Source organism: Crocodylus porosus, unplaced genomic scaffold (assembly GCF_001723895.1).
Source record: "Crocodylus porosus isolate Cpor-Errol unplaced genomic scaffold, CroPor_comp1, whole genome shotgun sequence".
NCBI lineage: Eukaryota > Metazoa > Chordata > Crocodylia > Crocodylidae > Crocodylus > Crocodylus porosus.
In genome coordinates, this window is record NW_017728943.1 from 32,463,924 (window position 1) to 32,488,607 (window position 24,684).

General features: G+C 42.0%; 1 protein-coding gene across 1 annotated transcript in view; it reads left to right on the forward strand.

The window, feature by feature from the left end:
* MACROD2 (MACRO domain containing 2) overlaps positions 1-24,684 on the forward strand; it is a 1,470,564-nt gene that overhangs the window by 42,405 nt on the left and 1,403,475 nt on the right. Inside the window, exon 2 of the mRNA XM_019549129.1 lies at positions 3,043-3,150. Coding sequence (XP_019404674.1) covers positions 3,043-3,150 — 108 coding nt within the window. The remainder of the gene's footprint in view (positions 1-3,042; positions 3,151-24,684) is intronic.

Consider the following 24,684-nt stretch of genomic DNA (forward strand, 5'->3'; position numbering starts at 1 on the left):
AATTTTAGTTATGATCAGGCTGATTACACTTAGTGAATTCTTTAACCTGTTGTAGTTTCTGTATTGCCATGTTTATAATTGTCCTAAAACTTTTCTAGAAGCTTTGTAGATAGGCAGGAAAGAAATGAAGTGTGAATGAACTTTGACTTTTTGTTGGTGTGAAAATATTTGGGAGAGAAGTTTGTTTATAGGCCAGTAAGTATCATTTGGACCAGGAAGATCACTTAATAATCCATGTGAGGGAGATAAGTCTTCTTTCCATTCTAAGAACCAAATATTCTCCTACAAGTAATCTACATGGATATCCTCATGGTGGGGTATGTATGCTCAAACATTTACAGACAATTTGTCTTAGTTGCACACACAGGTCATGCTTGCAGTCCTATGCTGAGTTGCACATGTTTTCTATTCCTGATTTCCTTGAGCCAGATAGTATGGCCCTGCATGCTGGATTGGGCTTGCAAGGTGGCACAGGGCTCAATTTCTAGCACACGGAGGTGGCACAGGGCCTCATCAGACCAGACCAACTCTGTGTTACTCGCTTGGTCTACAAAGTTAAAAGGTTAAGCACCAGTGGTTTAAGAGAATCCCATGTTGCTGAGAAATGTTCCATATGCAGATAAGTTACATCCAGCATACTCTAAGAAGGCAAAACCCAGTTCCAGTTATATGTCCTAAAGAAGTCTGCAGGGTTTTGTTTCTGATTCAGGCAAGTGGGATAAGTACTGTACACCTTCTGACAGTAGCTACTCACAAAGACTTTTAATTTCCTCGGCTCCAGTCAGCAGGGCAGCTAGTAGCATCTCTAATGCTAGCATTTGGAGGAGGTCTCACATCTGGAGTTCCTTGAGAGGAAGCGTTTGTCTTCAATGCCTCTCTTCCTACCCCCCACTCCTACATTTGAAATTCCAAATTTGTTTAAAGATACCATTGAAACTTTCAGATACTCTGCCACTGATCTGCTACTGAAGTCTTTTGGCTTCACTGGGGGTCTGCAGACAGTGCTTAAGAAGGCTGGAGATGAACGTCCTCCAGATTTATAGAATGTATCAGCTTGAAAGTTTCTGCTTTTCCTCTGATGCTGAAGTTCCTTACCTTAGCTGCACTCAGGCAGGACACAAAGTTTCCCAACCACAGCACTGTTCTTATTTTTGATTGTTAGGAACCACCTATAGAGGCTGCCGTCTCAGAGTCTACATCTGATTCAGACTCTGACCATTGTTCTGACTATAATCTTTTTCACCTGGAAAGTGTGAAGGAGGCAAGGAGGTCCTTAGATTGTATGTTCTGTATAATTGTTGGTTAAAAGTCAGTATTGTGATTCAAGAAGTTTGGAATGACCGTTTGGAGCAAATGTCTACATATGGTGTAAATGTATTATATATATTCACTGTAGGTCAAGTGCCAGCAGTATCCTCTGAGTAGGGCTTGTCACAATTTAAGACTGAAGACTTTTTATCCCATTTTAAACTCAAGGTGTACTTTATAGCACCTTTAACCTTTTTCCCTTGTAAAGACAGGTATCACTATGCATTTTGAAAATGTTTTCTTACTCAGATTGTCAGGTTAACAGTTTAGTTACACTTCCAACCTACTTTTTGGACCCAAGTCTCCAGAGGAGTGTATCATGGCTTGAAAAATTACTTTGTAAAAATAACATCTCAGTCCTGTACTCATGACTTAAACACCTACAGTACAGGAATGAACATGAGCTCAGTTTATTGTCCAAGGCATGTTCCTGAAAGTGTTTAGTGATAAATTTACTGACAGATATGGCAGATATCTGCCTGTTATACTCTATAAATCTGAGTTGAACTGGTGACATAGAGAATCAGAGGGCTTGTTTCTACTCTCTGCTTACCTAAAATATGTTCAAATATAGTCTGTAAAATCTCGTGTGCGGTTTCTTCTTTCAACTTCCCCATCTGTGTCCTCCAACAATTTAGGCCAATTATGGAGTATATTTGATTGCTACCTACATCTAAAGATTTGTTCATGACCTTTTTCCTATAAAAATCTCTGTATTTAATGTTGAAGATTTATGAATTTGGGGTTGTCCCTTGCTGCAAGTCTTAATTTAGATTTTGGTGAGCTTGGGGGAAGTTTTTAAAGACTGTTAAAGTTTTCTTTTATTCTTCTTGTCCTCTTTACCTGAAGGCTAGACTTCATATAGCTGTTTGGTTATCTAAATAAGAGTACCTTGAGTAACTAAGATTCTTTTCTCTCCCCATATATATTATTGTGATTTATTGATTTCTGTACCATGGCTGTTCTCAAACATGGAAGATGTTTACAAATGTTTAAACATGTTTAAACAGATGTCTAAAAATGTTGACATTGTTGAGCCCCTCCTCCTGCCCTCCCCCCCGGCCTCCCTGCCCCTATCTGGAACCAGATAATGGGTTTTAAATTGTTCTGTAGTTAAAAAACAAAAAACAAAAAAGAACCCCTAAACAAATAAGCCCATCCCCTCCCACCCTCTCCTCCAAACTCCTCCCCCCCCCACTTTCCAAAAGTTAATTTTAACATTATGGGTATAGCAATGAAACTAGTGGTTTTTTGGGTTAGCCATGCCCTCTAGAGGTGAAATTGAAAAATGTCATTATAACAAATACTTGGTATTTTGAGGTATAAGCAGGTTGTTTTTCAAAGCAAAACTTAATTATGGCTTCCAAACAATAAATGTGGCTTGTTTTAAAATAATATTTTTGTTTTTATTGAGAAACCTAGCACAGTCAGCTCAAAATTGTGCTTCAAGGACTGCTATATGGTTGTTCTCAAACTTACAGTGATTTAAACAAGTGCATAATTGTGCAACAAAATACATACAGATAGTACTATGCCTATTTTTATTCACAGAAAGAATGATAACCCATTTATAATGTGTTAACAGTAGCGCAGACTATTAGGATGATTTTATTATTAAATTGGCAAAGATAGCTTGAAATCTTTTGACTGTCATACGTATGTATATGTGTGTAATTTCTAATGCACAGATATTACTTTTGTTAGTATTCTTCATCTATTTTCCTTGGCTTGCAGATAAAAACACTAAGGAAGTTTTGCAGGTGAAGAAAAGTCTGAGTGAGAAGGTTTCTCTCTATAGAGGTGATATTACCCTGCTTGAGGTGGACGCCATAGTTAATGCAGGTAAGTGTTTAAATGTTTCATGCGTGACAAATTGTGATAGCGTTATTTAAAACTTGGAGTGTTGAAATTCTACATAATGTGAATTTATCCTATGGAAACCTGACAGAAACCGCTGCTCAATAAGTCAATAATCTGTGTGTGGTTGGTTAGCTAATCTTTACCTTTAATACTATAATAGGGATTATTGGAAAATGGTGTCTGAGTCTTGGCTTTGATGAGGGATAAATGATCTGTATTTTTTTTCTTGATTTGAATAGCTGATTTTGTTTTTGCTTTTTAGAGGGCTGTACATTAAAATTAGAAGTTTACTCTACTGCGGCGTGCTCTGTTGGGTTATGCCTACAATCCATTCAGAAATTTAACACAGTACAAAATTCAGCAGGTAACTTCTGTTTGAGAGTTGAGAGATGCACACACAAATCAGTATCTTAAAATGTTGGCATTAGGATGTAGGTCTTTCCTAATTAAGAGATTCTTCTCCAATGCCAGACTGCCACAGTTCTATTTAACAGAGATATTGGAACTGTTCTGAGAGAGGGAGATGTTGGCTGAACTTTCTGAGTGGCTGGGAGACATCTCTCTTTCCATATCTGATGTGGGTTGTCTGTGTTGCTCCTCAGTGGCATACTACCACTATGCATAGATTTCTAAAGCATTTAGAGAGTTTTAAAGAGGAGTTTTTTTGGAAAGGTAGGCGATATCTCTCTCTGTCTCTGTCTCTCTGTTTTTGATACCCAGTAAGTTTTTTAGTACTCAGTAACTTCCAAGATGTGTTTTATGGTATTGCATTTGTAAATATTACAAGGAAATCTATTACCTGGAATGGACCCATTTTAGCTCTAAAGAAATAATATAATCTTGGGTTCTTATACACAGGCCGGGAGGCTGCTCTGACTCATTATTATTACAGTGCATCAGAGCATGGTAATTACTGTGCTCTAACCAGGCTCTGCATCTTATGCCCTATGCATCATCATCCCCATGCTTCAAAACAGCGGTAAGAGTACTTTAACTAAAGCTTGTTCAGTGAGAATTAGATAAAGCCATTTTGCCATTTTGAAGCGCGGGGATGCTGATACATGAGACACAATGGGTGCTTGAGAGCAGCTCTCGCTCTAAAGTGACCTGTCCCCTTACCCGACTCCCAGAGCATGTGTAAAAATGCCCCATAGGACTTAGCACTCAGTTTCTCCTTAAAAAACTGAATTTCTTCTAAACATTTTTTTGTGGGAATTGGTGGATGGTCCCTACTTTGGCCTTGGAGCACAGAGCGTAGTTCCAGGCCAGCTCCGTAGCAGCAGCACAGAGCAAGCACTGCTGCTGTGGTGCCAGGCTGGGGATGTGCTCTGGGCTTCGGGCTGGAGCAGGGAAGAAGCCTGATGGTGTAGAGCAAGGGTAAGGTGGGGAGGGGTGCAGGAATGGTAGATGATGTGTGGGAGGAGGTGGGAACAGGGGGGCAGGGCGGAAGATGGAAGATGGGGACTGGGGGTGGGTTGGGAGATGGGGGATAGGGTTGGGGCCTGAGGCTGCATGGAGGCAAGTACAAGGGATGGTAAGTGTCAGGGAGATAGGCAGCAGGGTGTAAACTGTCCTTCCTACTGCTTGACCCTCGTTGCCTGCCCCAGTACCACTGCTTCCCCTGCTACAATGGTAGTGGTAGTGATGAATTTAAGATGATCTTCTTATAATTAGATTCTGTACATGGAAAATGATTACAAATGTATACATTTTCCCTGCATAGAGTCTAATTAACGGGGGTCATTTTTAATTCAGGGTTGTGTTGGATTCAGGTAAATACGATAGTTCTTTAGGGACCTGATCTTTTTTCTTGCTAAAATTAACTTGTATGTGTTTTATTTTCAAGATCTGTGAAACAGAAGTAAGAACGTGTGCTTTAACTTGCCTGTACTGTTAAGTACAGTAGGGGTTACTGTTACTTTTCTGGTAAAATGCCATTTTTTTTGTTTTGTTTTTTTTCCATATCTGTCAGTGGCCTTAGATAATGGGATGATTCTGTAGGATATAGGTGGATTCATTCTTTAAAGTCACTTAGGATAATATTTTGTTTTAGTGCTGCTCAGTTTGGTAGTTATCACATAGTCTTGTTTCTTCTTTGAATTCCTGGCAAATAAATGAAACTTTTGATTTAGAGTTCTCTGCAGTGGAAATGCAGCTGACTTCTTCACTGGTAAACATATCCAATGCATATCTCTGTTGTGGGGCACCTGGAGTTCTCCTTTTTTTGTTTTATACAGATAGATAAAGCAGTCAGGCATCTTCACATTTTGGTTAATGTTGTTTGAGTGGAGGCTCCCCTCTGCTCTGCTCCAGTTCTGTTCCACATCATGAACAAATTGAATGTGATTTTGTATTCCAACCCCCTGCTCCTCTTTCCCTTCATTTCTCCACGCCCCCCCCATCCCGCCCCCCCAAAAGATGGAAATGGCTTTTGGATTACAAGCAGAAAACTGTGACATGATGTGAAGCCATTAAAGTCGCATCTCATCATGCCACTAAAAGGACGATTGTGAAGCTGTACAGTTTTGGTCATATTCAGGGATATCTTGCGTCCTTGTTTTCAAAGAAAGTACCCCCTACTAATGTATCATCCTCTCAGAGCTATTGTTTGTGGTGTCTGTTTAATAATACTCTTTTCAGTAGCAGTTATCAATCCATTTTGGTGCTTTTTCTTGGATATTCTGCTATCTTAATCTTCCTTTGTAAAGCTTCTGTTAAAAGCTCATATGAAAATTATTTTTGCTGCTTCATTTTTCACTGTAATTACTTGAAAAAAATCTTCCTTGAGGCATGTTCTTTTTTTTAATAAAACTGTGACAGCTGACCTTTTAACAGGTTAAACATTTCTGTATGATGTTTAAGTCTGGCTCCAAAAGTGCTTCGGGCACATATAATACAATCTTACAAGTCACTGCCCTCAATTATTTCCCCCCCAACTCTTTTAAGGTACATTATGTTAGAACTGACAGGTAATTCTCCTTTCTTCTTGATTAGAAGTACTTTGTGGAAGGTGTAGCTTTCTGAGATAATATTGCAAAATTGAAACCACAATACTTGTGGTGCAGAACAAAATAACCTAAATCTTCCTAACGCTTTTTAGCTGTCTTGATTAATTAGGTTGTAAACTCTTTGGAGATTCTTTACCTCATATCTGTGTGTGCATATGGGTTCGAGTGCAGTGAGACCCTAGTTTTCATTTGCAACTTCTGAGCAGTACTGAAAATCAAAATAATAATAATAATAATAATAAAGGCTAAGATGGAAATAGTCATCTTGTCCACTTATTTATTAGTCACTTCAAGTCAACTGTTCTATAATAGGTTGTCACAAATGCAGAAATAAATGGAGAACCCCAATTTGACCTCAAAATTATGAAATACTTATATAGCAATTTCAAAATAATATTCAGCTATCTCCCTAGATTCCACTTTTAGTTTCTTGTAAATACTGGAATTACTCAATATTTCCTTGGCTATTAATTTTTTTTTTCCCATTAAGTAGATATTACAGTTGGATTCCTAGATTTTCAGTAGTGGGATATATCAGACTTTCTATGCAGTAATTCATTTTTGCTGATCTCCAGTTAATGAATGACAAACCCACTTTCTGTCAGTATAATGTAGAGAGCATGTACTGAGTTGATGTAGGTTCTGGGATGGGCACAAATTAGAAACCCTTCATCCACAGACTATGTTGTCTGCTCTTTAATGGGGCATTGAAAGCATCTGTATTTTCTGATAAAGCTTTAACCATGCTGCTTATCATTAAATAACTGGATTAAGATAATTACATGGCTAACCAAATTAGTTGAAACTAGTAGTAATTTTATTTGCCCTACATTATGGGAAAAACTCATAATTATCACCTTTTAACAGGATTTTTTCCGGGGACAGATTAATACTTTTTCACTGAGAAAAGTCAGTGAGACATGATCAAGAAACAGAAGAGGCATAATAATGAATCCATTTTATATTTTTTCCCTAGTTCACTTAAATACTGACATGCTACTTAAATTCACAATGCTCATGCTGTCCAAGTACAGGATTTCCCTGTAGTATACTTGTTGAGAACTCAGTGGGGATTCAGGAGCCAATCAAGGTGCTAGTTCAGTAGAATTAGTAGAATGAGGAGGAACCCTGATATAGGAGTCCTACTTCATCTTTTTGGGTTTTCCAACAGCTAGTGTTAGTACCCAGATGCAAGGAAGATGTTGTTCCTTGACAGGTTAACGGACAGTAGTATTTTAAAGAAATGCATCATGTATAGCTCTTAGACAATTAAAAAAGGGCAAACATTTAATTACTTTCCTGATAGTAGCCCTGTCTCACTGTCTGAAGAAAATGCTATTTTGGAAAAAGAACCATTTCTAATAACATGTGTTTAGACTTGCTTAATGCATAAACTGATCCTGCTATTTGACTTTGGAAAATTAGATTTAGGAAGAGACTTTAGTTTCATGTTAAAGACTGCACATTTATTAATAACACACATTTTACATTTTCTTTCTTTAAGCTTTTCACTCTATACTCTGTACTGATTTTTAAGTATCCTGGTAGTGCAACTGTCTACCGTACTGTTCTTCTCATCTTTCTTAACTGGATAAAACAGTAGATTTACTGCTTGACTTTTTTCACTGCTTCTGTTGACCTTGAAGTGCAATCTGATTCGCTTTGTTAAATTTTAATTTTATGAAGCATCACATTTCTGTCATGCCCCAAATTATACTTCAAGGTAGAGGTATTTTTTATATATTGGAATTGTGAATTGAATATATTATCTGCAAATTATGCTTAAATTAATGTTTAAGTATAGAAATGTTGACTAGCTGAGCTACACCTTCTCTTATAAACAGCTTGTTAAAGTGCAATCAGTCACTGAAGTTGCCTTGAACTTGGTGCTTAATGAACAGGTGGGGAGAGAGGATGAATTCTAATCTGAAACGGATCTGACAGCCTATCAGGCAGTTTTGCTGATTGCTAATCCATTTCATTTGGCAACTTAATTTATCACACAGTTAGAATTTTTATCTTGTAGCTCTGAGGTGGAAATTAATTCAGAAGCATGCCCAATAATACTGGACTGAGCTGGTCTGCCTGAGTATATTGCAAGGATGTTTAAGAGCAAGTGATTGAACCTGCAGAATATTGTCTTAAATAATACGGTATTTATAATCATGCTACTTTTATCCTTAAATATTTGGCTGCATTTGCATATAGATGGTAAATACAACAGGGAATGTGTATGTGTGCTGATGTATAGTGAATATTGATTTAGGTAAAGTGAATATCCTGTTTAAAATTATAAAAACAGAAGAATCTATCAGGGATACCAGGGGAAAAATATCATCTAGATGCTTGATAGAGCATAGTCTTAGCTGACATCTTTGTCAGGCAATAATTGCTCGGAGAATGTGATTTGGGATACAGTGTGGGCGATGAGAGTCACCAAGGAATGCACTTCAACAATTTGTAAAATTGAAAATACAACTGGTAGCAAAGAAGTTATAAGAATAAGAAACAGGAACGAAGATCAGTGAGATATATGTTGAACTACAAACATACAGAAGATGAGATTTGAATTTATTTCTCAAATCCTTGAGCACCACAAAACATGCACTATAGTCAAGAATAAATCATTTCCACTTAGAAAATTTAAAGCCATCTTATCAGTTGAGCATTTATTAATAATGTTCCTATGTCTCCACTGGTGACATCATTTAAAAGTTATTCCTCAGGTAATGGCAGGGCCTTGATATACATCATGCTATGAGCCTTACAAACACTGATTGCTGTTATTGCTAGCTTGGAATTTGGAACAGTAACACCCTTACTCTAGCAACCTTCTCTGACTGTCCCCTACCTGCACCGCTGTGACCTGCTGCTAGTGGCCTTGTGAGCAGGGGTAGGACTGGGAGCTGTAGCTGTGCGTTGACACTAGGGGTGCCTGCAGGCATTTAGGCACATCGGGGAGGTGCTTTAAATCATGGTGCTTTACACAAAGCTCCATGAGTTAAAGTTCCGTTGAAGCTAACAGTTGTTCACCTGGTGGGGGGAGGAGAGGGGACTTGAGCCTGCCTGTACCAGCCTCTGAGGAAGCTGTTGAACCACCCCTCTCTCAAACCATGCCCCTGCCCCCCACCCAAGCTTTGGCCATGGCAAAGCTCTGCCAGCAGTTATGAGCTGGCAGCTACATGCTGCCACTGTCAAGAAGCTCAGATGGGGAGCCCCCCTTCTCCCCCCCAGGTACCCTGGCTTGGGTATTGAGGGAAGCCGAGCCAGGCCTGTGAAGTCGGGGGGGAGGGCTCTTGTTCCCCAACTCTCCACCCAAGCCTTTTTACAGTGGCAGCATACAGCTGCTGGCTCATCTTTGTCGTGGCTAGAGTTGGAGCAAAGAGGGTGGGGAGGGGGGGCCATGGAGCCCCCTCTTTTCATGGACCCGGACCAGCTTCCCTCAAGGCCCCAGCAGAGGTACCTTCCTCCATCTCCACCCCCGCCCCCTCCCTCCTCTGGAGAGGAGCACTGAGAGGAGATTCTCCTCTTTATGACAGCCAGCACAAGCACCAGCCCAGCCTCACAAAGGTACATGGGATGTAGGAGGAATCACCGGCACTTAACTTGTGTAGGGAACCTGAAAAGGACCTAAGGCAGTGGTTTCCAAACTTTTTTGATTGCGCACCCCTATCAGTGTAAAATTTTTGAGCACACCCCCCCAATATATGTATATTTATATTCACGCACCCCTATCAGTAAAATTATTTTGAGCATGCACCCCCAATATATAAATATAAATATAAATATAAATAGTTCTAATATTTTCTTCCTGCATCCCAGTGGATCAGCTTGCGTGCCCCTTGGGGTGTGCGCCACCCCACTTTGGAGACCACTGCCCTAAGGCACTATGTTCTGAAACACCTTCAACTAATAGTTGATTTAATTAGGGTTATTTTTTTTAAATGGCCGATCATGCGAAGAGCACTCTGCAGCTATGGGTGTGTATTATGTCACAGCTGTAGAGTGCTTTCAGGTGCCTGATTGCACAAAAAAATATAACTTGTATAAGTGCTGTAGGGGTCTGGTGAGGCAGGGCAGGCTTCTATCCCTGCTCTCCAGGGGGAAGGGAGGCGAGCTTGAGATCCTTCAACTTGGGCAGCACAGCTGTGGGGAGTGGGTACACCTTAATGGAACAGGATTTGGGTAGTGTGGATCAGAGATAATCCTGCCTTGGGGTGCTGTAGCTTTGAGCACCATAACGAGTGCTTAAAATCACTCTAAGGCAGAGGTTCAGAACCTTTTTCAGTCGACGTACCCCTTGGTCTCAGAGTGAGGCTTCAGGTACCCCCTTTCAAATGCAAATTAATTTTTTGACCTGTGTTAGACAGTGTATGAAATATACCTCCTGTACCCCCTGATGAGACTTCATGTACCCCCTGGAGGTACATGTACACCTGGTTCAGAACCACTGCTCTAAGGTGTTAATGTCTGGACAGTTCAGGGGTTAAGAGCTCCAGGAACTGCCTCAAATTACCATGTAATAAGGCCCACAGTCTAGTTGGGAGAGACCTGAATTAACATTTGGATGGGATGCTGCATCTAATCTACAACTCCCATCATTGAATTTGCCTTAAATCACAGCCTAATTGGAACTCGGTATAAGGCGGGTATTTACTATCAATAGATCAGCTAAATATTTATTAACTTTTAATAAATTCTCATTGTATATTGAGATTTAAATCAGAAATGAAAATGACTTTTGACAGTTCAGGTTTATAACTCTCCTGCAGAACTAGAAGAGGAGAGTTTGTTTGCATGTGTAAATGTTTTCTCTGAAAGGAGACAGATGAACTGATATTGACCTAGGATGCAGTTGGTGAGAACCTCGAATTCCTTGTATCAACTGTTTATCTAGTTAGATATCTTGTGTGTGTGCGTGCTAGATGATTGAGAGGAATGGATAAAGTTCCTGTGCGTATGGAGTGAAGTGTCCTGTCTCCCTTGTATTTTATGGTTTATCCTGAAGCACGAGTTTCTCGTTAGAAGTTAAAAAAAGAATGTCACTTCTGTTACTGTCATCAGTATCTCTTTTTGAATCTTGTGAAATGCTTACATCTGAATATGCTAGCACTGGATTCCACATATTAGCCACGTGGTATGTGAGATTACTTGAGGTCACGGCACTGTCTTGTCTTAGTCAGCGGATCACTTCCGAAAAAATATTATGCAGGAAGCTGTTAGACATGTGAAAATGTGTTTCCTCTGGACCGCAGAATACATATATGGGCTCCTTTTCTTTAGCCCCCACAGAGAAGCAGTAATGCATGAGGTTAGCTTAGAAAAAGGAAGCCATCTCAGTATACGAACATCATAGATTCAGCTGATGTTAACAGAAAATTTTGCGTTTTTAGCAGTGTACTCAGTGTTTGTAAGTATTGCTGAACCATCCACAAGGTGGCCATGTGTTTCTAATTTTGGCTAAAGATACCTTTTGTTAACAGGAAAGGTCAAAGAAGTTGTGTGGTGTTTCAATGCAAATTTATATATTTGTTTGGAAGGGGTACACATCTAGATTCTGTCAAAGCAGTGAACCTAGGAGTTTGAGTAGGAAAGGGCTCAGGTGTACAGGGAGATGGGTTTAGCAATCAGACTGCCAAAGAGATTTGAACTTTACATCAGGCATGTTTCTTTTTTGTAGGGGAAATATTAGGGTGCCACAACACCCTGGGGTGGAGTGCCTTGAGATCCTTGAAAGGATACTGTGGAGTGGCACACAATGTTAGCACTGTTAGGCTTGCAAACATGATTCACAAGATAACTGATTCACCCGGAGATTTAAAAAAAAAAAATTGTGATCTTTGAGTTCTTTGCCACAGAAAAGCTGTTCTATTATTTTTCTCTAGTAAAAAAAAAAGAGTCAAAATGAAGAGCTGGCATTTTCTGAGGGCTTCCTTGAGTCTTGTCAAAGGTTCCTCAAGTCTAAAGAGACTGAAAACCACTGAACTAGGGTGGGGGTGCTCAACCTCTGGCTCATGGGCCAAATGTGGTCCTTGGAGCCATAGTGTCTGGCCCACAGGACTCCCCATTGATTGGGAAATTTGGCCACCCTCCCTCTGGCCAAATTCCCAGACCCCAAGCTCTGTGCCACTCCCCCTTGTCCCTTGCGGCTGACTCTGGGGCTGGGTCACCCCTTTTCCCCACTCTTCCCGCAGCTGTATTGGGGCCAGGTCATGCCCCTCTACACCTGAATTGGGGCTGGGTCATACCTCCTCTTCCATGGTACCAAGGTGGGGTTGGGCTGCCCTCTGCCCCTCCCTTTGTGCAGCTGGGGTCCCCACTGTGACCATCCTGGGTGCCAGATCAGGACCACGGACCAGATCTGGCCCATGGACAGACCAGGCAGTGCCCATTTATCCCTCATCTGGCCCGGTTCAGCACCACTTGACTAAGGCATCTCACCAGCCCCCGTTTGCTGCATAATGACAAGCAGGAATAAAATAGTAGGCAAAGATCATCCCAATAATTCTAACCTTATGAACTTTGCCTTCCTGTTTTCTTGAATGCATTTGTTTCTATTATCCTTTGCCTCAATGTTGATACAAATTTTGACAGCAGCAATCCTGTCAGAAGATCACCTACCTGCCTATTTGTTGGCAAATATTGTTTCCTTATTTCCTCGTTTTTCCTTTGTATATGTTTATCTTGTCTTTTACTTTGTAAACTCCAGGATATGAACTTTTTTTGTATGCAGCTTCTAGCCTGGTGGGATCCTGGTCCATAACTAGTGCTCTTAAATGCAGTGGTAATACAAATAATACTCCTTGAATAACTGACTGAAAATTCTGTTATAGAGGATGGTGGGAAATGGCAGTGTTTGACTTCATTTTTAGGTTGAAATCTCATACGTTGCCAAGACTGTATAAATTGATACATGGTAATGTAGGAGAGCTGCTGTTGGATTTTCCTCCCTTTCTCTTATCCTCCTTGAAAAAGTAAAATTTTAAAGAAAAAGCAGGTGTTATTTTTTATTTAAGTTCACTGTCCATTTTATCTCAGTTCAAGCATGGAAATAAACACTGCATATGGTAGTTTCAGCCTAGCAGTTCAACAGTTGCTCAGATTTTTTAGGACATCAAGTTGCTAGCCGAGTACAACATTTGTATTTGACATTTACAGTCTATAGCTTGTCAGACCTTGAAAGTATATGTCATATTACCATTGAGAGGTATAGCTCTTCAACAATATTTATAAATCAATTTTAGCTGTGTTGACTTGTGAACTTTAGGACCTTTAAAATGATTATTGGTGACTGAGTAGCAATGCTTTTTTGCCACTGCTCCTCAATTTTTATTGACTGATTGATTGATTTTTGCATAGGAATATCCAATGTAGTATAATTATTGCCCTTTGTGTATGTTGGGTAGTTCTCTATTTCTTTCTCTTTTCTATATTAAAAAATAGATTTTTTAATCTTCTTGAACTTTATTTTTAAAACTGTGAAATATAAGTAGGGTTGGATGCTATGGTCGTACTTTTCATGACAACAATGACAGTAGTTCTGCAGTCAGTATTCCAAGGTTGTTGTGAAGTTACTTAGGATTTACAGTTACAGTTTTCTTTCACTCTGATAGGGAATCAGAATGTGCGAGACTGAATTCACAATAAAGGAAACAAAACAACTGTAGGAGGTTTATTTTTCTTTAAACATTTACCTTGATGAAAATATGACACACTTCTTCATGGGTTGCTGGGTATTTTCAGCATCTGCCTGGTACAAGTAGTGCATATTTGTAAAAGCACTAATGCAGATTTTTAAATGCATTACAAAAATGTAAAAAAATCTATTTTAAATCAAAAGTATGTTGAGACTCACGTTTCAGGTTTTGCGTGTGGTATTTTGGAAGGTGGGAGGTTCCCCACTGTTTTCTATATTTTCCTGGCATGTCTTAGGAAATTGATGATTTATATTAGCAAAAAGTTTGCATAAGGACAGTTCACTAAGTGTATTGTAAAGTTCTGGTAGAATTGATTTTGAAATATATACAATTACATAAAATGTTTGTTGAAGTTATAGCAAACTGTCCTTGTAATATATAATAAGACTTAGGATGCTGCATTAATTAGGGGAAAGAAACTATTTCTGAGATTAAAGCATTGTGTGAAGAATAATAGTGTCATGACGATCTTGTTTTCTAAAACCTGCAGTACAAATCTTGTGTCATCATAAGGACAGTAGTTGAAAGGTGAAATGTAAACTTAGAGGACTAGTTAAAATCATGTTGAGCAATTCTACTCCATTGCATTATATTAAATTCAGTTTGAAATCATGATCCTTGAGGACTATTTCATGGATTCTTTTTAAAATGCTATTGGTAAGTATATACTTTTACTTAAAATATGCAATTAGCTTGGTGTTTTGCCAGTATCTTGAAGAGTAAATTATTGTAAATGTTTCAAAACCTTTCGAAGTCACCTCATATGTGAGTCCATTAAAATCTTATCCTCTGTGATGCCTACAAAAAGCTTGAGAGTGGTTACTGGGCTGATGCACTGAAATTGCTGTTTGTGAGTCTAATATTGTCTCCTTGTGTCCATATTGTTCCCTTGTGTATCTTGATCCACTTGTTTTCCTCTGCTTTTATATTTAGATTGTGTCTGCTCAGAAGAGGGCAACAAAAGTGGGTTGGGGGGGTGTTTTGTTTTGTATTTGTAAATAACTTACCAAAATGTGGCTTCAGTCAATTTGTAGAATTATCCAACTTTATATTTTGTATTCCATTACCTTGTATATTAAGTGCATTTTTGGTTGATGTGGCCCAACTTTCTCACTTGATAATTTTGTATAGAGTACATTTAATAGATATAGCTACTTGATCTTAACTGAGCAATTATGTATGATAACCAGGTACATTCAAATAAAATTAAGACTTGTCTCCATGATGACTTGTATGTGTGCGTGTTGCAGTTCATTTGGATAAGGGTTTCTGTTGGGAAATGGAAGCTTTAAGTTCTGGTCTAGGCAGATAAGCCTCAGAGCACTGGTATCTAGTAATGTTACTGCTTCGCTGTGGGTCAATGCTTTCTGCAGTAAGACCTTTAAAGGTTCCCCTAAATTCCACTTCATCTTTCAGATTGCCTTAGGCTGTTTAAAAGAGTAGAGTGCAAGATCCTACATCCTGTAAAACAAATATAGGCTTCTTTGAGTCAATATTGCTATCTTAATACAATGCAGAAGGTCTTGTGTTATCAACTTCAAAGTTTACGTACCTTTGCTTCCTTGTAAGGAGTGTTGGTCCATTCATTTTTTGTTACTCCTCAGGTTTTGGCCAGTTTTATGCCAGCGGAAGTGCCAGGTGATATAGCAGTCCACCTTTCCTTTAATGCAATGGTTTTCAACTTTTTTTTGTTTGCTGGTCCTTCTGGCAATTTTGTATGGAGGTGTTGGACCCCTTTGAAATGTAGGTGTGGGTATTCATACTTTTGGTTGATAGTAGTCATTTTTTGTGGACCCCTTAAACATAGTCTGTGGACCCTCGGGGGTCTGTGGACCATAGGTAGAAAACCACTGTTTTAATGAGCTGTCTTCTGTGGCACTCTATGGGTTGTAATGTTTCTGTTTTAACTGTATTTATATTATAATAATGTTGCATGCTTCAGTTTTCCTGACTAACCTGTATGGGGGGTGGGGGGAGAAAAAAAACCTGGTAAAAAGACATTACAATGGATGGAGCAGTCAAGAAAGCAGGGTGGTAACCTGTGAGCTGGGAAAAATTTAAAAAAGGGAAAACAGTCAAGCAATATTTGGCATTCAGGGTTGTGTGGATGGGAGAGAGACCAGCTAAGCTAACTTCAGGGTGCTTGGAGCCTTACAAGCTGGACTGAGGACAGAGACCTCTCTTAACATTTTGGAGAGGCTGGACGTTTTGCTTTGTGCCCTTGCCCCATCAACTAACTACATACCTATACTGTCTTTACGTTTCAATTTGTTGTTTGGAACTTGGGGGTGTGCTCTTCCCCTTTGAGGCAGTAAAGTCTCTGTCTCAGGAGCTGAACTGGAAGATACCTCTCTGAGGTTGGGCCATGGATAGGGAGGGGGCAAAGACTGAAAAGTCAGTGTCTTGGAGTTGGAAGAAGCCAGGGCTTCTTCCTACTCTACATGCCATGGCTGGGCAAATTTCAGGGGATATTCAGAGAGGCCAGACAAGGCTGGGGGGATGGTCTTGAGCAACGAGCTCCCCCACCAATGTATTTGTTAAAGATGTTAATTGGGATTCTTTGTCATTGCAGTGTTGACATGAATTGTTGAATACATTTGTATGTATATATTGAAACTAGGAAATTGCCCATCAAGAATGATGGGAAGGGGGTGGGCAGGGACAGAGCCTTGATTCAGCCCTGTGCCTGCTTTGCCACCCTGGGTCCAGCCCTTCTTCACCCCCCCCCCCGCACACTCCTCACCCCACTTGCCTCTCTGGGTTCAGCCTCACTCTATGCTTCCCTTACCCACTGCTCCAGGTCTGGCCCTGCTCCCCTGCCCCCCACCACTCTGGGTCCAGCCCTGCTCTACCCCCAGCCGCTCCTTGTCCAGCTCTGCTCCAACCTACCCTCAGCTGCTTCAGGTCAGGTCCCGTTCTACTTTCCCTCTCCCCCCACCACTCTGCCTCTGCTTGGCTCACATCCACCAGGCCTGCATCTACCTCCCTCCCTGCAGGCTGTTCTGGGGGAGAGTGGCAACAGGTGGCAGGCGGCTGCTTCCACTATGACCCCCCTACCCCCTTTGCCCTTCAGGCAGGGAGGCATCGAGAAGCCCCTCTACTCAGGTGGCCAAGACGTTCGCCACTGCCACAAACTTCCCCAGCAGTGGCTCAAACTTGGGCCCATGCAGTCTGGGCCGTGCAGCCAATCGCCACCCGCCCTCTTGCTGTATGCGGAATTGCCCAAAAGCATTATGGACGGACAGACACGCAGACAGACTAAGTCTCTTATTATATTAGAATGAAACTAGTACTTGAAGTAGATAAATTCAATTAAGATTTGGTTCCTCTGATATCTCTTTCTGTATATGATATCAGGGATATGATTTGAGAGGTGTGGCACAACAGTCTTGTAAATCAAATGTTTGTTATATACTTCTTATTTAGTAAAGACTGAAGTCAGTTTCCTATTTAAGTCTGACTTTCTTACCCAACCCCCAAATTTACAACTTCCTACTTCAAATTGTCCTAAAAGAAACTGTTCTGCCTAAAATGTTGTATGCCTCATTGCATCACAGGGTAGCATTCATATGGATAGTATAAAATGCAGTGCATTTTGAGAACTTGCCTGTAGCTGCTGTTTGGAAAAAAAATGACTTTTTTCACTTATTGGACTTAGAAAGCTAAAAACCTCAGGTTTTTGTTGTTTGTCATTTCTCAGAAGATTGGACAATCTGTGTGGTATGTTGGGGGTGTTGGAAAGAAGTAGCAGTAGGCAACTATTGATCCTTCTGGATCATGGTGTATGTGTGAGAGGTCACTACCTTTGACGCATATGCCTAGGCAGGAGCATGGAGGAATGGAGGCTGCCCAGATCTTCCATCTACCTTCCCCCACTGCTGACCATTGAGGTGTATCCAAAAGCCAGACTGAGTCTGGATGTTTGGTGCCTCAATAGCTCTTGTTGTTTGGGCATCCAGGAATTGAACAAGGATTACACCACTGCACCACAACAGTGGTCTGGTAAAGAAGTGGGGAAATCGCAAAAGGTAAGCTTAAACATTGTAGTGTTATACTGAAGTGTGCCTATGTCTTGAACTGCAAGTAATGTTGTAATTTAGGCTTGGTCCTTGATTAGTTTCCCAATAAATTCTGGTCCCCATGGCATCCTACATTCTCTTATGCCACATGCAGTCAGCAAAGTGCTAGAGAATGTATAGATCCTATCTCATTTCCCATCTTTAAGGATTTTTCAGATATGGCATAACCCAGCAAATTACGAATATTTCCTTTTTTTATCTTCTTTGTTTTGATTCCTTTTAAAGTCATTAACTTGTGGGAGAATAGCTCATGGGCCTCTCCTGAGCTTGGGACTCCTGTAAATTTTTATTCTGATAGTAGTTAAATATTTACTTCAGGAGTGGGAATTGATAGTGAAGGCTAGAAGCAGAACAGCCTTCCAAGGGTAAAGGTGGATGTTATCTTCTGGACGTCATCTACAATGAAAGGGTGGAATGCTAGAACCATAACCTAAAACTGCATGGCCTTTCATCTCTGAGGTCTTGAACTTCATTAATTAAAAAAACAAACAAACCAAAAAACTGAATCCCCGACAAACATGTAGGGAAAAAAGGACCTATTTATATTAATCACAATGAGAAACTTAAAAAAAAACTAGAGAGATGCTAATTTTAAATTGTGTTCATTCTTACTGTTGCAGAAAATACGCTGTCTGCTTTATCTGCCTTTGCAACCAAAGTTAGTTATTTATAGACTACTACCCAACTGCCCATCAAGAATGATGGGCAGGGGGGGTGGGCAGAGATGGAGCCCTGTGTCCGCCCCCCCCCCCGGATCCGGGCCCTCTCCCCCCTTCCCTCCTGCTGCTTGGGGTCCAAGCATGCTCCCCCTTTCCCCACTGTGGTGGCAGAGGGAGGGTAGGAGTGGGCTTGGGCAGGGAGGGTGCAGGGAAGGAGTGGGCCCAAGGGTAGGGTGAAGATAGCCCGCTGCAGTGGCCAGTGGATGGAGCAGGCCTGGGCTGATACAGTGACCACAGGGGGAATGGGAGGAGTGAGCTCGGGACTGACACGGGAGGGAAGAGGGGGGAGGAGTGGGCCCAGCCCGAGGGGCGGAGGTGGCCTGCTCCTCCCTTCCCCTCACTGCTGTGGCAGGCTGGCTTCTTCACCTTCCCTTGGGACCAGTCAATAGCCACAACCCTGCATTGTGCCCACACCAACTCCACCCCTCACCCCACTGCTGCCGCATCGGCCCGGGCTCCCTTTGGTCCCCCACCTGTGATAAGAGACCTGCTTCTCCCTCCACCCCGCCTATGCTGGCCCTGGGCCTGCTTCCCCCCTCTTCCCTCTGCTGCTTGGGGTCCAGGGCTGCTCCTCCCTTCCCTACCACTATGGCCGGCCCAGTCCCACTTCCCCCCTTACACTGGGCCTGGGCCACACCCCCCTGCCACTTGGGGTCCAGGCCCACTGTATCCTGCAGCACCGCCAGCTCCAAGGAGGGGGGCCAAGTCGCTGGCTTCAACCCCCCATGTGTTGTGTCCCTAGTCCCTCCCTGCTGGTCCTGTTATGGGGAGGATGAGGCGGGGACAGAGCACTCTCATCCAATGCCATTCCCCTTGCTCCCCCTTCCCTCTCCTGCTGTGCCACATCGGGGGCCTTTGTTCCCCCTCCTCAGCCCCCCACCACCTCAGGCAGGTGGGGGAGGCCAGTGCTGCTGGCCCTTGCCCGCCCCCATTTTCAGAGCTGCTCTAATTACAGTGCTGTCTGACCAGCCAGGAAAACATGTAAAACTGTCCTTCATGCCCTTGAGTGGTTTTTTTTTTTAATTCTGAGTCTTTCCTTCTACTTGTTCTACTGATAATAGCAGCTTGCCTCTTTACTATGTTGAAGGAATATCTTGAATTGGAAAATTAGAATAGGTCCTTTTATGGCCAAATAAAAACAGGCTGAGGCATACAATTACTTTCCTTTCTCAAAACCTCAATCTAAATAATGACTTTGTTCATTTTCAACTTAAATTTGGGACCTAGAATCAACTCTAAACCATTGGAGATCATTTAGTTGGAAGCATAGTACACTTTTATAGCTGTAAGTAGTTTTTTTCTTTTGTAATCTTGATTTACTGCAATCTCATATTTATATCTTGGAATGAGTTCTTGGTACTTTTCCAGAAAATTTCGGACTGGCAGATTAGCAAGGTGCATTAAATTGTAAAAAACTTAGATGTCAGATTTTATCTAATTGACTATAGAAGGACAACATTTTTAATGTAATATTTATAGCTTGTTGACCTATAAAATGAAGTGAACCCTAAAATGATTTTTCTGTAGGTATATTTAAAATTAAGAGTAGCAATGTTGAGCCAGTTATAGTATAGTATGGTAATACTAGTTTTTAAACTAGAACTGATTGGACTTATCTGCTTGTTAGTTTCAGACTTTTAAGAGAGAAAAGGTAACTGATTGAAGCATGCTAGCAGGTCTAGAAGGCCTGAGTTCTTATTATCTAGCTGATATTGATTGTCTTTCTTTCTCAATCCTTTTGCTGTAATATCCTGATTCCACAGATGGAAAAGACACATTTCTCTTTTCATAAGGAAGCTAATTGTTTAATTTCATTTTTAATTTGTAACTGCTAAGTGTTGTTCTATTTTGCTTGATGTGCTTTTGAACAGTCTTTAAAAGTATAGTTTCTGGTACTTCGTACAATTGGAGTAAGTCTTAAATAAACTTTGCTGTATAAAGCATTACTTTAAAGTTGAATTTTTTATCTTTTTTTTATTAAATGAGCCTTTTCCAAAGCCTTTTCATTCTTCTATAGAAAGTTTCATAGATTTCATAGACATTAGGGCTGGAAGGGACCTCGGGAGATCATCGAGTCCAGCCCCCTGCCCAAAGGTCATAGGATCCCAAGCTGGGGTCATAGGATCCTATAGGATCATAGGAAGTTGGGATGAATCAATATTCAGAATTTTCAAAGGGTTAGTATAATCTTTTGGTCATCATTTGATAAGCTTTTTTTAAACACCAGTTTGACCTAATTGATAAATATCCTGCTGAAAGCTGTGAATAATGGGACTACCAAACAAGCTAAGAACTACCATTTTGAAAATATAGGGCACAGACAGAAGTGACAATTTTTGCCCGATCTGGCCACAGAAAGCAGTTTATAGCTATGACCAAACACAAGTGCACAGCTGCAGACATATTCAAAGATGGCCCATTGTGTGAAAATATGAGCCTTCATTGCATGAGGGATTAGATGCAGGCGTTTCAAAACAAAACATCTGGTATAACTTGTGTTTGGACTGCCTTCCAGCCTATCTCTGTTTTCTGAATGGGAGGGGGGATGGGGAACAGAGGAAGTTTGGTTTGGGGGTTTTTCAGCCCCCGCTGGAGGGTGTGGTGGACGTATTGGAGCCCTCCCTGAACTGGGGGGTGGGGCTCCAATTCACCTGCCTCACCCTCCAGGACTTGCTGGGAAACCCGTAGAACAAGCTCCCACTGCTCCCTTTCCCTTCTCCATTCTGAAATGGGGACAGGCTGGGAGAGAGGAGAGGCCTTTTTTAGGGGAAACTGGCTGCAGGCTGGCAGGCAGAAGCTAGAGATTCCCCTTCCTCTTAGAACCAACAGTGAACTCTTGTCTGGTTCAGGGGGATTGTTGCAACTCAGAACACTTCCTGCAAAGCCTTCTGAGTTACAGCAGGGAGCTGCACTTATCTGTGCCATAGTGCATTATCAGTATAGTTTTAGGATGAAACCAAGGGGCCCAGTGTTTCTCTGCATGATGAAACACGTTTGTAATCAAACAAATGTGCATAACTTTGTGCTACGACTGGCATTTACAAGAAAAATATCCGAAGTGTTGCTTATTATTATTTGTCATTTACTTCATAAGCTGAATTTGGAGGTGGGGGTATGTGTGTGTTTGAGGGGAGAGGGGAGTCTAGATTGTTTTGGACTACTTTCAGGCACAACTTTAAATCACTGTAACATCTAAAGTGATATCCAAATTCAGTTGCAGTAGATATGATAAAGGAATGGAGTACCATGCCAGAATATTGAAACTAAAAATATGGTTACCTTGCATGGAGCAGGATAAACATGATATACTTTGCAACAACAATTTACTCTGCAGGATTTCATCATATCTTACTGGATATTGAGATTTTTTTTTAATAGAAGTCCATACAAAGAACCTCAGATGTTCTTCAAACTCATGCCTTAAATTTAATCTTATTCCAGGTCCATGAAAACAGATTCCCAGTGTATATTGACCTGGCTCCATTAGATTTGGTGAAACTCTGTAGTTTTGTAGTAGATGAAGAAGAGGGCCTAAAGCCTCTAAAACTTGTCTCACAATAAATTAAATGTGCAGAAGTTTCATATTTTGTCTATAGTATGACAGGATAAGATACCTTAGATCAGGCTTGTCTGGCATATGGCCCGTGGGCTGCCATGTAGCCCACCAACGCATGTTCTGTGGCCTGCGGTGCTGCGATGGGAAACAAAAGTAAACACGGTTTACTTTCATTCCCACCCCTTGTCCCTCCCCCAGCCCCTCAGCAGCTTCCTAATGGCTGCTGAAGGGCTGGGGAAGAGACAAGGTTCCCACACACACCTCGTCAGCTTGACATTGTCGATGCGGTATGTGTGGGAAGAGGAGTAGCCAATTGCCTCTCGGGACAGGATGAGCCCAGCTGGAGCAGCAGGAGGCTGAGCTGCACTGTCCCCTACCTGCGCCGGTTAGTCCCGACCAGCACACGGCTCCACCACCGCCTCTGCTGGCTGGTACCGACCTGAGCGGGTCTGTCCCATCTGGAGCAGCTGAAGCTGGCTTCCCATGTGCTGCTGGGGAAGGGAGGAGGCCAGCCACGTCGGCACCAGCCAGCAGAAGCAGCGGTGGAGCCGTGTGCCACCTCAGGACTGCCCGGTGCAAGCAGGGGGAAAACGCAGCTGAGCCCCTGCCGCTGTGGCCGGGCTCATCTTGTCCCGTCCTGAGCAGCACACGGCTCCACCGCCGTTTCTGCTGGCCAGTGGAAACCCGGCCTGCCTCCTCCCATCCCCAGCAGCACGTGGGAAGCCAGCTTCAGCCACATGCTGCTCTGGATGGGACAGACCCAGCCAGGTCTGCACCAGCCAGCAGGAGTGGCGGTGGAGCCGTGTTCTTCTTAGGACGGGATGGGACAAGCCCAGCCAGAGCAGCAGGGGCTCAGCTGCATTTTCTGCACCGGGCAGTCCCAAGGGATACATGACTCCGCCACTGCTTCTGCTAGCTGGTGCTGACCTGGCCGGCCTCCTCCCACCCCCAGCAGCACGTGGGAAGCCAGCTTCAGCTGCATGCTGCTTTTCCTGGCCGGTACTGACCTGGCTGGGAGGGGCAGCATGTGGCTGAAGCCGGCTTCCCACATAATGCTGTGGATGCCTGGCTGGGTTGGCACTGGGCAGCAGAAGCGGCGGTGAAGCCTCCTGCCTTTTGGGACCAGATGGCACAGGTAGAGGGAAAGTGCAGCAGCATGTGGGGAAGCCACTGCTTGATAGGGGAGGGGATGGGCTTGTTGCACAAACAGCGGTTCGTTCCCTGGAGGCATGCAGAGATCACAGACACACAGACATCAATCGGCACTTAAGGGTCTATTTGCTTGCAAGCAAAGGTCAGAGCAGAGCTAGATGCTCAAATCAACTCCGACCCTTGATTGTGTTTGCAAACGGCATTTATCTTCTCAAATCTCCTGGGCGCGTGCGCAGACACAGAAGTTCTTGCAGCTAACTTCCGTTTCATACAAACATACATGTAACTACATCATCACATACATTGCATGTATAGTATAATTAGTTATTTGAGTAGGGGGGGTGGAGAGGTAAATATGCAACAGCTAATTAAGCATGCTCAATACCACAAGGGTTCATCAACAGTTCATTCCCCAAGGCTATGCAGTTTAATTCCAGTTTCTGTAATCAGCATGTGAAAGAGTAAGGAGGGAGAGGGAGAAACCTTGGGCAGCTTTCTTTTCTTATCAAGAGCAAGATGCAAGCTGTGCAATTCTAACAGGCTGGCCAGGCTGCACCAGGGAGGGAAAGCTGTGGCTGTGCTGCCTGCAGCTGTGCTGTATGCTCCTTTAGGATGAACAATGTGCTCAAGAATAGAGCATGAACGATCTAGGCTCCAACATAAATTTGGAGCAGGTAAAAACCTTTGTAAAAATACTGTCCGGTGTTTGGATTGTGTTTGCTTCTGTTTGTGTGGGATTGGGGGTTCCACTTGTTACTACTTGTTAAAGATGTGTTACTAACAAGTTATTAATTCAGTAAAAGTAAATCTTCTTGAAGATTATTCTCAAAAATGCCCATATTTTGTTGCTTTGAATAGTTTCCACTCCGCTGTTATCTTTTCCACATTTGATCTGTCAACTTGCATTATGTTTCTTTCATTCATTAAGAAGTGAGTAGAAGCGAAAGTGTTTCATTGGTGTCAAAGGTCACGTGACATCACTTCCTGATGTGATACCACTTCCTGTGAGGTCTGTGAATATGGCTTGCCATCCCACTGGGTGATAAAATTTTGTGATCTGGCTCCACATTCAAAAAGGTTGGACAGCCCTGCCTTAGATCAATTGTATTCGGTATGGAGAGAAAAGAATTAGTACTTCCTTTCACTCAATGAGTTTCCCCCTCTAAAGGCTTTTTTGTCAGTGGAAATTCATGTCCCCTGGAAATTCAGCTTTTGTAAAAGTGTGTGAGAGAGAAAATATATTAAAAAGAAAGCAAACTGCCAAAGTGACTAGTTCGTGATAGTACACATTTCATTTTCTTTCCA